Here is a 13,413-nt window from a genome sequence, read left to right as displayed (position 1 = left end):
TGGTTTCATCATCAGCTTGTGAAGACATTCAGACTCTGTTGTGCATTGTAGCAGTGTTTAGAATATATTAGGCTGCATATTTCTCTATAACATGCAGTGTAACCCATGAATCCTGTAAAATTATTTGATACAAAGAATATTATATATAGTACACAAATAACATTAATAGTAAAACAAAATACAATGCCTTTAGGCCTGATGTATGTTAGTAAAGCATATAGTCCACATTTCCTGGACTGAGAGTGACCTAGAGCATATGACACTCAGAGTCCCTGCTTTCGTGAGTCTACTGTTCCATACTATATACTATACGGAACAGTGGAACTGTGGGGGGGCCGAGGCTCTGGCATCACTATGCTGATCACTATGATGCAGGTATTTGGACCAGAATCAGTCCAAGAAATGCAGGAATTATACAGCCCAGGGGCTTTATTGTGCATCAGCACCAGACACTGGATTTCAAGTAAATCTAGAGCAATGGTCTCTAACAACTATCTCTGCTGTTGTCGAGAAACTACAACTCCCAGCAAGCCTAAACAGTCACTCTGCTTGAAACTGACAAGATGGAGATTACTCATCTGCAATCTTCTGTGAGCAGGATAGATAATAAAGTGATTTTTCTGGTACCAACAACATGCCATCAATATGTGTTCCATGAAAACCCTTTTACACTCAGTACAGAACAGATACTCAAATAAACGACACTAAAACCTTGTAGTATTACACAGTATATGCTAGTTCTTTGGAAATACAAATGTTCAGTACATTATATATCTTTGTTCTCCATTATGTGTCTCCAACGTGAAAAATGCACTCATGAGGTTTTCTCTAATCCCCTTTTATCCTTAACCTGCTATTACGGAGTGTCTTAAACGCTTTAAATGACAGTTTTGTGTTGGCATACTATGTCTATGTATTTAGTTTTGCACTTTAGACCTTTTACATCCTTTATGTCAAAGTTCTAGTCGTATAATTGCTTTTATAATCCTAATCTTTGCATTTTGTATCTGCTTTTTTCCAATTGGGTTATATAATGGCCATTATAATGGGGGTTATTTTTACCATTAGGGATTCATATGCATGTAATATCATATACATTAGTATTAGAATGTCGCCACAATTAAATTTACTTTGCTTTTAAGACAGACTTAATTTTGTCAAGGAGTTCACTTTAGTTTCTCTTCCTTATCTTTTTGTCTTATCTGCCCTTATCTGTTCAACCACCTTACAATCCAATATGAAAGACTGGAACTTGTTCAATTTTTTTTATGTGAGACACATGGAAGGTTGCTGAAATCTAGATAAGCTGCATCTACTGCTCCACACTGATCTATTACCTTAATCGTCCAGTCAAAAAAAAATCAATTTCAAGGTTTCAGTAATATGATCTCTCCTTGCTGCAAGTCACTGGACTTTGGATCTTAAACAATTCTTTCTTTCAAGTGTTCTTTATTTTATTTACACTTCTGAAAACAAGGTCACTGGTTTATGGTTTGTGCCTTGTCTTTTACTGAGATTATTTACACCTTGAGGGTCTCATCAGATCAAGTTTTGAACAGGAAAATCCTGCTTTGACCCACTTACGTATTTCTGGCTGTAAAAGAATTTTCTTCATCTGTCAACGTAAAGTCAGGGGTGCGCTCTCAACCTTATATGTATTTTGGATCTCCTGTACATAAGAGAATACCTGTGCTGGTTAGAATAGTAGAAATCTATCAATTTGTTTTACACACATGAAAAAATGAACACATTTTGGCACAGAAAGTTGACCCTTTCAGCCTCTTAGCACCTGCTATACCTACTATATGGTTAATGGCTGTACTTAGAACCATCTTTCTTGTGTGATGAGTAGGTCTGTTCCAATTTAGCTATCGGTTAGCCTTAGACTGTTCCTATTAGGTTAAAGAAGCCGTCTCTAAATTTTGACGGTAAATCTCAGGTACAGGTATCAACTTCAAAACCATGCAGTCATTGGTCATTGTGTGTGTGCGGGGTTTCAGCTGCATATGGCAGGAGGTGGATGTGAACGCACCCTTATGATGCTCATTGGAACTATTTGTCTCATTCCTATACCTGCCTTTGTTATGCCAATTTCAATTACCCTTTATAATTTCAAAGATTTATCGTATACCAATGCAACTTTGTGGTGTGGGATGCAATGCAGATGGAGGGTACTTCAAAGGGTACTTAAAAGGGTTTTTCACACCATAGACATCTATTACATATCCAGAGGTTAGATGATACATTTCTGAATGTTGAATCCCAATTGCTGGGATCTTTATCACTAGAATAAAGGTCCAGACCTCCCCCATACTTCACTGCAAAGCCATAGTGCAGAGGAGTGTAAATGGAGCAGCAGTTGGACATGCGAGTCTTTATCGCCATTCAAAGCCTATGGGACTGCTTGAGACTGCAGAGCAAATGTCTCAGCTTTTTCATAGCCTCAAAGACATACAATAAAGCACATGCTCAACCACCCCTCCATTCAAACTCCTTCTCGTTGTCGTCAAGTGAGGTCACAGAGGCTAAAAGGGGGGGCTTGAGCCCCCATCAATCAGATGTTTGTTATCTATCCTGTGAATAGGTGATGAATTGGATCTGTGGTGAGAAAACACTGTACTATTTCAGGGTAACAGTATATTATACTGGAAGTCTCCATTTTAGCAGCTGTAATACATACAGCACAATATCTTTATTGTTGTGATCAGCTGACTGTGCCTATTATTACATTCCTTAAATAGGGCAGTATTATATCCACATGACCAATATGCTTTGAGCAAGTGAATCTTATTTCATACATAATTGTTGACGATTTGTACTGTATCCACACTTGGCATACTGGGGATGTTTTAGCATAGTCCTATAATAAGTATGCTAATATTTAGAAACTCGTATCAATGTACAGAAGGTAAACTAATCAAGATCTATCTGTTTTGCTAGGTCCTCGCCTTTTCCTTTCCTGCCCAATGGATGTGGATGGGTCCAGAATATGGTACACAGACCTTTGGAACTATTCTGTAATACCGTATCTACTAGAAGCCGTGAGAGAGGGACTGCAGGTATTGCTAAAAGTTACAGTGGACTTAAGAAAGTTAGAGCAGTACAATGTATTGGTTGTACAGCCTTTCATTTAAAGTATAACCATGGCATACCATGGTTATATTTTTTACTTTCATAAAATGTTTGATCTTGTAGAAGTCAGAAGTTTTGATCACTGGGGCTTTAAGATTTTGAGATTGCTAAAACAAAGCGGCAGAAGCATGGAGCATAGCATCATCTTTCCATAGAATTTTTATAAGCCTGTCTTAAGTTACCAAGGAGAAACAATTCTCTTTAGTGATCAGTGGGGGTTTCGGAATAAGAACCCCTACCTATCAAACATTCTCATATGTCAAACTTTTGTGAAAGTAGAGTTAAAATTTTACTTGCTTGTGTGCACTGAATTAACTGACTATTAACATTAGCTGAATATATATATATATATATATATATATATATATATATATATATATATATATATAAATTATTATTGATCTCACTGGCTTCTCAATGTATGTATTGAAATTACAGATGTATGGTAAACGTGCCCCTTGGGAAGACCCATCAAGATGGATAAGAGATACATTCCCTTGGAATTCTATTTCCTCTCAGCATGAATGTCCAGCTTTACTACAGCTACGGCCAGAAGATGTAGGTTATGATGGGTATGTCACTGCCAAAGAGGGGACCACCTCCAAAAATGTGCCAGAGTGTGACAAGGATGGAGATCCACTGGTATGTTTAATGCATGTATTATAGTTCAATGATAGATGTCTGTGTATTGTATAATAATCCTAATAATAAGTAATGAGGTGGAGAAATATCTGACGATACAATTCAAAAGAATATAATACAGAATTTCATAGTAAAAATAGGGTCAGGGGATAATCGTACACATTAGGGAGAGTGTGTGCCTACATAGGCAGTATGGAGACTTAGAAGTCATTCCTGCTCCGCTAGGGATTCTGGGTAAAAAAATATGCAAATCTATTCTCCAGGATGTAATTAGGAGAACAGTGCACTCTGTGTGCCGCCCTCTAGAGGGCAGCCTCCTTAACATCATGCATGACTCAGTTAAAAAGTCTACTATCATGATGCGGATTTAATTGCCAAATTAGTATTTCTATTCCAAAAGGAACAGATTCCCAGCTATGGACAGCGCTGTTTCGGTCTTTTAGATCTCCTCAGCATAGCGCAGGGATACTGATTTGGCAGAGGGAGAGACTATAGACCAGGGTCAGGGGATAATCGTACACATTAGGGAGAGTGTGTGCCTACATAGGCAGTACAGAGACTTACAAGTCATTCCTGCTCTGCTAGGGATTCTGGGTAAAACATATGCAAATCTATTCTCCAGGATGTAATTAGGAGAACAGTGCTTCTCTAGAGGGCGGCATACAGAGGCACTGTTCTTCTAATTACATCCTGGAGAATAGATTTGCATGTTTTATAGTAAAAATATTGCTAGTTTTAACATTTTCCTTTTTTGTGAAGGATATGGACATACTGAGCAAGTTATAGAAGTGGCAGCATCTTAGTGTAGAAAGCAGAAACTATACTTTTAAAAACAACACCGCTGAACTTTTATAATATGAAAACACAATTTTTTTTTTAATTTTTGGCTGGAGTTCCCTTTTCTGATACTGTATTGCTAGGTATAGGCACAATAAATGGAGCCTGTATTATGCTGAAGAGTATAACAGGTAATATAGAACCTATCCTCATGAAACCCCCTTACTGAAGTAATAGTGTGTGGGTAGCCAAAGAGAACCACATTCCAATGATGTCATTATCACTGAACTCCTTTCCATTCTCCTACACTATGCCAACAAGTAGTCTGTGCTCTACATTGTAATCTATGTCTTGGCCTCTTGGAACGTAAACCCTGCAATTTGGCTTCGGTGTTTTACAGTACCTGCAAAGTGGATGGGATTTTGGCTTGTCCCATACACACATTGCAGAAAAAAATCTTTAGTAGAAATGCTGTGGTTTAAAAAAAAATCATGTATTTTCATTGTGGTTTTTCCTATAGCACTTTTTGGCTGTGTGGGCCTTAGCCTTAAGCTCGGAGAACTAATACAGCGGAGTCCGATATGCTTCAGACTTCCAGAGCATGTGCCATTTACAGGATTACTGCAGGGGAGTAAAATTGAGAGTGAAGATAATAAATATGTCTTTGAAATCTGGGTCTCTTCAGCTAGCCACACATTATGATGCTTCAAGGGATTTTGATAGGGATAGATTTTCTTTAAAGATGTCCAGTTTTCACAGGCTCTTCTTCTTAGAAGGCTTCCCTAAAATTAATGTTATTGGGGATTAAAGGGTCTCTATCATTGGCAAAAGTCATTTTTAACTAATCACATCCTTGCACAGCCTTTAGAAAGTCTAATCCATACATACCTTCTGTATGTAAATTACCTCAGTAGTGTTTGAATAAGTCTGTTTTTATTCATATGCTAGTTAGCCTCCTCAGTGCACAGGAAGTATCAGCCAGCTTTCCTCTCTCTGCTGTGTGCCATGTATGAGAGCAGGGAGGAGTCGTCAGCAGCAGCAGCAGCAGTAGCCTGTGCTGTATATACAGAAGACAGTGCACAAAGAGACTTCCGGGGTGCACGGAGAAGCTAATAAGCATATGAATAAAAACAGACTTATTCAAAATCTACTGAGGCAATTTGCATGCAAAAGGTATGTATGAAATAGCCGTTCTAAAGGCTATGCAAGGATTTGATTAGTTACAAATGACTTTTTCCAATGATAGAGCCTCATTAATAAACAAAGGACTATACATTCCCCGCAATTTCACTATATAGAAAATCAAAGAATTTGCAAGGTAAAGTGTTTGATGTGGGTCCTGCTAGTATGTTGGAAAATAAGTTTTCTCAATCAGACACCCCTTTTCAATGTAAGTGTATTAATGTATATATTAAGTATTTTTCACCAATGGTTGCAGTATTTTCCAGCCTGCTATGTGCATCTTATGCTTTGACTACAGAATACAATTATATATAGGTTAAATGAATGCACATTTGGTGTTCAGATGGTTTCCATGCTGTGTAGTCGGTAGTTTCGAATCCCACCAGAAGTTCTGGGAAATAGCTGCTAAGGGACAGCAGATGGCAGTGCTGTATATTTCTTTCTAATGATGCATTTTGCATTTGTGCTGCAATACAAGTGTATTATTTTCTCCAATAAATTGGGCATCTTCTAAAAGGAACTGAACTACCTCATCCAGCATGTTCCACCAAGGATTCCTTCATCCAATTAAAATGATACTTTTATGCCAGATGCCTGGCTCTGATTGTATGATCGTTCTTCATGTGAACGGGTTTTATCTCTTTCAATAGAAGAAATAGACATGCAGCTCCTTTGAAGGGATAATGCATTATGAACAGTCACATGGGTGTCCTAGATTTGAATCTAGAACAGCCAGCATGTTATCACAATCAGCTTTGATTTCTCTTCATAATTTCTATGCACCGTGCACTGGAATCCAATGACTGTTTCCATAGGGTATAATCCTTTACATGGCTGAATGCCATTGACAAGTGTGCCATAACATCCACCTAATATTAACATTCATTCATTTACACTTGAAATAAAAGAACATGGCATGATGCGCTGTTTAAGCTGAAATACGTTTCTTTTCTGGTGACTCATCCCAAGTGTATTGATCTATATTCTCTACACTGCTTGGAATCGTGATTGAAAATGTCTTTGTATTTCTACAGTATTCTGTACGTCCTGTCAAGTATTGGTCATGTGCTCCATCTGAAACTGCTTCTTATATACATAGCCTTATATGTCATTGAAAGTAGAAAAAAATTCAATGAGAAGCTTAATAAATATATTAGTCTCTAGAGATGTAAAGAGATTTATATCCAAGTATTCATTACAAAATACATAAGTGCAGTGTATGTCTATAAAAAGTGTTGGATATTAGCTTCTATTTCATTCTTGTCAGGGCTGTTAAAAGAGAAATATAATATTCTTATACGCCCTAACCACATGTAGAAAGATCACACTGGTCACGCCAGTGGTTTTGGACCCCACTGCATACACCAGTCATTGCCATAGAGCAGGAATAGGGAACGTACGGCTCTCCAGCTGTTGCAAACCTACAACTCCCAGCATGCATACTGGCTCTGCTGTTCTTAGAACTCCCATGGAAGTGAATGGAGCATGTTGGGAGTTGTAGTTTCACAGCAGCTGGAGAGCTGAAAGTTCCCTACCCCTGCCATAGAGGAAAGCACAGCACATTGTGCTTTCCTATGCAGTGGGCCGCCTAAGAAGTTTTACGCCATAAATTGGCACGATGATAAATGGTGATTCTTTTTAAAGCCACATACTGTATGTCTATATATACTCTGTGTGTGTATAGATATATATACACGCAAACCATGAAAATGTAGGACAGGACTCGCTGGGGCTCATTTATGAAAACTAATGTCCTAGAAAAATGACAGCTGGAATCCCATTACTTTGTATACGTATACAGTGTCCCCGAGGGGAGGGGGGAGAGATGCATTTCTGCCATTTCATTCATATTTGCATAGTTTATTATTACATTGCTAAACCCATTATTATATCTATTACTATTATGTCTCCTAAGAAATAGCATATAATTCCCTCATTATTTTCATAAGGGATTGGGCTATAGATTAACTTTCAGCAGAAGAAAATTGATGTTTTTATTGTTATTGGGAAGCAGGAATCATCTAACCTTGCTGCATTTCACATTTATCCTTGCTGAATACTTTGTATTTCATGCGAATCTTTCCTAATACTTTGCTGTCACACTGTAATACTTCAAACAAGAAATACTCGTCCTGAAAACCATACAAGTCTCATATCAACCTTGTCCTTTGAACCTCTATTCCTGCTACAGAGAAAAACAAAGTTTAGACTGAATGCACATTCATCTGCTCCTTTGTTGTATTAGGCGATGTAAACGGCTAATAAATCATTATTAATTAACATGCTGCATCCAGTTTATTAATATAAAGAACACTGGAAGTTGCGCTCATCTTTTCATAGATGAATAAGCTCTTAACTAAGATGGATTGCTGTAGCTGTGTTCCTTTCTTGTTGCAATGTTATATAACACTTGTTGATTGATTAAGTAAATGAATTGGGGGTCTGTGGGTTACTTCCTACTGAAAGAACTGTTTTATGGTGTATCATATCCAGTTGGCAAGTACAAAGTAACGTGATTTTTTTTTTTTTTAATTAACAGATGAGTATGCTGATGCGTCTTCAAGAAGCAGCCAGTTTCTCAAGTGGACAAAGCTGTGATAGTGATGGTGCAAGCCACCACAATGAAAGTTTAGATCCTTCTGTTGAATCAACCCTCTAAGAAGTCACCTCTAGCTGGTGGATTGTTATAGAGAATGGTTTGGTCCAATAGATCACTGCCATTGCAGAAGCAGCACACTGCAACACCTACACTAGGATAATGTGCTGGTAGGCAGATGACTTAGCTCTGAAGAAATTGAAGTGGATAGATTGAATTTGCTTCATTTCAAGGTATTTGAATATGAATGGAGCAATGGGAATCTCCATTAGTAAACTGGAAAAGGCCCAAGATCGAGGGCAAATAAGCAGATTGCACATTTGTTAGCCAAACTGGAATGGTTTAGTTCTTTGAAAGGTTTACAGCACAGATGTTTGTGTATAATGTGTGTTCTTGTTTTTTGACATTATGTATCACTTGTGCAGTGTTTTTAATCCACTTCAAACCTCTGATGTAAGACAATGTGCCGGTCACATGACTACATTAGTGCGATTGTTGTGTACTGCCTCCAAACTAGATGACGCTCCTCAGAAAAGCACAAAATGTATTTGTGCAGCTAGAAGAAAATTTACTGTGATATACTGGATAAGTGCCAATTGTAAATCTGAACTGCCATGCTCACAATTCTGAATTCCCTAGCGTTGAGTCACTTGCTTCAAATTGTCCTCATCGAAACGACGGTGTTTTTGTAGCCACCTGCTGCCCGCTTAAAAGATTTTATACAAATTACTAAGGCTTCCCTGGAGATGCTTTTATGTGAGCATTGTGAGTGAAGAAAGGAGGACAGGAAAATAAAAAAAAGAACAAAAAGTCATATGGTGCTGTCTCATTGCCTTAAAAATGTATCTTAATAGTCTTACAGTCAGAGTTCAGAATCCGCTGATGTGTCCTGCAGTGTTTCCTCTCCCTGATAACTTTGAAATATTATTTGGTGCTGAGCCCGAGCCTGAGAACCAGTAATGACTGCACACTCTGAAATACAGGTGAACAATAGCACATGTCTGCCATCACAAACGTGGAAGCGGTGGTTTGAAATCTTAAAAATAAAGTTGTTGTTTTTTTTTTAATTTACTTGTATAGGAGACAATTTGAATGAACTCCCAGCAGAGCTGGGGGCTCTCCATGAAGCATGAGCACAAATGGATTTTTTTGCCCCCTTTCTCATATAGTCCTAAGCATGTTTGAGTTACTCCTGTTTAAAGTTGGGTTCTCAATGTCAAGTAAGACTGAGGTGGTGTAAAATTTTTAATATAACTGGGTTGGTTTTGCACAGTGTTTTGGGTGGGTGATGTATATAGATATCATAACAATTACAATGCCTTGCACCATGCAAACAAAACCAGTTTCTACTTTAATTTGTTAGTGTGTTTCACGAATTAATACCTATGTTGTAAACAAATCCAGAATGCAACTGTTCAGGCTGTTCTTTCCCAATGTGCTTGTCCTGTACTTATGGTTACTATAACTATGCAGGAGATACAATGTTACATCAGCATGTTCTAAAGGAGCCCAATATATTATATCGAAATAACAGACTTAGAACAGAGCTCTCTAGAACTGAATAATAACAATACAATTGGCAATGCAATAAATTGACACAATAAGACGTAATTATATAAGGGCTATGGCATTGTGTAGAAAACATACAACAAAAGCTACCTTCACTATTGATAACTGGTGCTACACAATACTCGTGGCCACCATATTGGTCATCTACTGTAATTCTTAATAAAGAATAAAGCTATATAGCGCTTTTCTAAGGCAAGCTTTCCCTACACGGTGCTATTGGCCCATTGTACAATTTTAATTATGTCGTGCATGTGCAAACGCCACGTTAAACTTACCTACGGTATAGAAAGACAAGGCTCCAGATATCTTGTCTTAGCTCATGTCACCTGGACAAGACTGCAAATCTTTTCCTGACATCTCCGACATGCACGCCAGACATAACCATGCATAGAACTTCCTGCAATACATCTCAGTGAGTACATGTAGTTTACAACAAAGAAGAAAAAATAATGTTTGTGAAACATTTGTCTGTATACATTTTATATTTTGTACATTTTTGATGTAACATATCATGTAAATAGACAGAAGCAGTGAAATAATTCATCTGAAAAGTTTTGTAGTCTTTGTAAAGCCCTTACAATACGTTTTGGTGTAATCAAAATCAATTGAATGATGTATTTTCTATAAGTTCATTGTTCTCCTAGCTTGTAAACCAGCTTGCATCTATTTTTTGCAGATGTGCGCAGTGTAACTGTCTAAATTATTACTTTGCCATTAAAGTGGAATTATTTATTGAATTGTAACATTGTCGTCTTTTCCATAATAAAGAGAAAAATAAGTTGTTACTGTTCTGAGCAGCTCCTTCCTGAGTTCATTCTTATAAGAGATGTGAGAGATCCAGTGGGGAGAAATACAGTACCTACCAAGACGGAATCGGTACACAATGTAGTAACAATGTCATATTCATACGTATTATTTATAAAATGGCAGTTGCTTTAAAATAAAGTGATATTCCAGGCTTACCCTTACTAAAAACCATATTACAAAGGCAAGAACAAGAGGTAATGGATGGTGAAACATGTCAATGGCACGTATTGCCATTTTTACACAATGTAAACTGTATGAGTAAGGTCAGGGCCCTACGGAACGGAAATGCTGCAATTTGCCCGTGGCGGAAACCCCGTGGGAAAAAATTGTGGCGTCATACACTACAGACAAAGTGGGTGGTACTCACGCGAATCCCATGCCCACTTTGTGTTTACAAATGCAGTGCGGACACACTGCGATTTCCAAAAATGGCACGTTTTTGGAAATCGCAGCATGTCAATTATATCTACGGAAATGCCGACGGCTTACCTGTAGATATAATAGTAACAAAGTCTGCAGAGGAAAACTTTTTTTTTTCTTTTAAATGTAGATTGTGAGCCCCACATAGAGCTCACAATGTACATTTTTCCCTATCAGTATGTCTTTTTGGAAAATGGGATGGAAATCCATACAAACACGGGGAGAACATACAAACTCCTTGCAGATGTTTTTTTTTTGCCCTTGGCGGGATTTGAACACCAGGACCCAGCGCTGCAAGGCTGCAGTGCTAACCACTGAGCCACCGTGTGGCCCCCAGAGGACAACTCTGTGACCTTTCTGTTCAAAGTGCTGCGGAAAAACCGTGATGCATTCCGGCCACAGTTCCGGCCCGTGGGGCCTTAGCCTAAGGAATTACTTCCTTTTTACATCCCTGTTCACAAATGGCACCATGCTACTAAAAAACCTTTTTCTGTGCCACATAACAGAAGACCTGCTTTTTTACACAGACTAGTTACTGGAAAAGAGTGTTCCTACAATTCCCGATATTTGGCCAACTACTGTGTAATGAGCTATAAGACTTATTCCTCTCAATATTTCTCTCTTGCTAAAGTTCAGACCACTATAGCAGTACAATCTAACTGACGCTGGGTTCACACCAGCGTTCGGGTCTCCGCTTTCAGTTTCCATCTTCTGCATGCAGAAGACGGAAACCTTTCATGCCGAGTCCGGCCGTGAGCGCTGGTGAGCTGTGAGTTTCAAGCTTACAGTCACACTTGCATTGTAATCTCTGTACGAGTTTCTTATTTACAAATACTTACCAAATATGTTATGATAATTTAAGAGTCCTCAGATGGTAAAACTTCTAAAACAATTCACTCATTGCATCATCCAGTGGGATTGTACCAAGAGCTGCTCTGATTTTCATGACTGTTTTTGTTATTTTTTGGAAATTGTATTGACATACCAGGTTGAGCTCCTTGGCATACTTAGTTTTATCAAAGAATATTATAGTGAGCATGTTAGCTTCCTTTAAGGTCTTCTGCTGGTTCTGGTTACCCAGCTGGACTGCTACATATAATACATTTTGGACTATTGAAAACAACTACAAATAGATAAGGGAACTAGCATAGTCTATCAGTTTTGTAGCAGTCGGTACAACCCAATGTCACGATTGCTACATTTTACTACATCTTAGACTTTGCCGCTTTGCCTCATTGCAACCACATACTATGTACAGTGTGATATTGAAAAATAATCCTGTACTGCTAATACTACATATTGTGCTAGGGCATTTCATTGACTACTTTGAATCTATCGTATTATAGATTACTGTATACTTTAAAGTATCTCCTTAGTATATCCTGTACATACTGTCTACAGCTAGTGTTAGTGCAGACAGGCTCCTTAGCCTGCCTTTACAGTCTATGCTCTCCTTACATTAGTTTTTAGTGGTAATAAGCCTAAACTATCTTTTTTTTTATGTCCCTACATACCTGTATTGAGCAATAAATTGATTTTCCATTGTTACCATTTTCATTTTTTCTATGGAAGTTTTCTGGCCTTTTCTTGTGCCACAACCAGCATTCTAATCTCTACTCACCACATTGTGTGCAAAGGGCCAGGGCTAGGCCAATTTTCTGCCATGAGTTACAATGGAGATCTATGCCCCCTACACAATAATAAAAATACTTGTATAGATCCCTTTCCTATATGCATTACGCATCCATTTTAAAGGTGGAATTACTTTGTTGTAATTAAAATTGATAACAAGCTACCTAATGAATGATTTACATTAAGTATCTGAAAAATGTCAATAGAAATATCGATAGAAATTTAATTTGTGTAAGGAATCGATTATTAAAAGAAGAAACTTTACAGGCCTTTATTCTAAGAACTTCTGACTTCTCCTAAACAGTGTAGGTTTAAGAAAATGATTACTGCTTGTTCCGCCTGAGGTTCTGAAATGAAATTGCCACAATAACATATCTTCCAGCTTTCTCCCTGAATACATCACTTTTAGAATTAAGTAATTAAATACATTAAAGTCAAATTGGATCTGACTGTACCTCTCTACCCTGAGGGTTTAGTTGCAGCTAAACCTTTGGCATGATTAAGAAAACTCTTCAGAACATTTAGCAGTAACTTAATTAACTGCAGAGCAAGATGGAAACATCTGATCCACTCCGAACAGCTGAGCTGGAAAAGAGAAGCAGCATCTTATATGAACTTTAATAAAATACCTTGCCAAAGAAAGTTCTCAAAGGGTC

General features: G+C 37.9%; 1 protein-coding gene across 2 annotated transcripts in view; it reads left to right on the top strand.

Moving 5' to 3' along the window:
* NAV3 (neuron navigator 3) overlaps window positions 1-10,635 on the top strand; it is a 228,717-nt gene extending 218,082 nt beyond the window's left edge. For both annotated transcript variants that reach the window (XM_075274311.1, XM_075274312.1), the window contains 3 exons: window positions 2,941-3,059; window positions 3,571-3,774; window positions 8,273-10,635. In XM_075274311.1, the coding sequence (XP_075130412.1) occupies window positions 2,941-3,059; window positions 3,571-3,774; window positions 8,273-8,392 (443 nt within the window). In that variant the 3' untranslated portion in view covers window positions 8,393-10,635. The remainder of the gene's footprint in view (window positions 1-2,940; window positions 3,060-3,570; window positions 3,775-8,272) is intronic.
* The last annotated feature ends 2,778 nt before the right edge of the window (window positions 10,636-13,413 follow it).

Source organism: Leptodactylus fuscus, chromosome 5, assembly GCF_031893055.1.
Source record: "Leptodactylus fuscus isolate aLepFus1 chromosome 5, aLepFus1.hap2, whole genome shotgun sequence".
Classification (NCBI taxonomy): Eukaryota; Metazoa; Chordata; class Amphibia; order Anura; family Leptodactylidae; genus Leptodactylus; species Leptodactylus fuscus.
The sequence above is the reverse complement of the archived record's forward strand: the minus strand, read 5'-3'. Positions and strand labels throughout refer to the sequence as shown.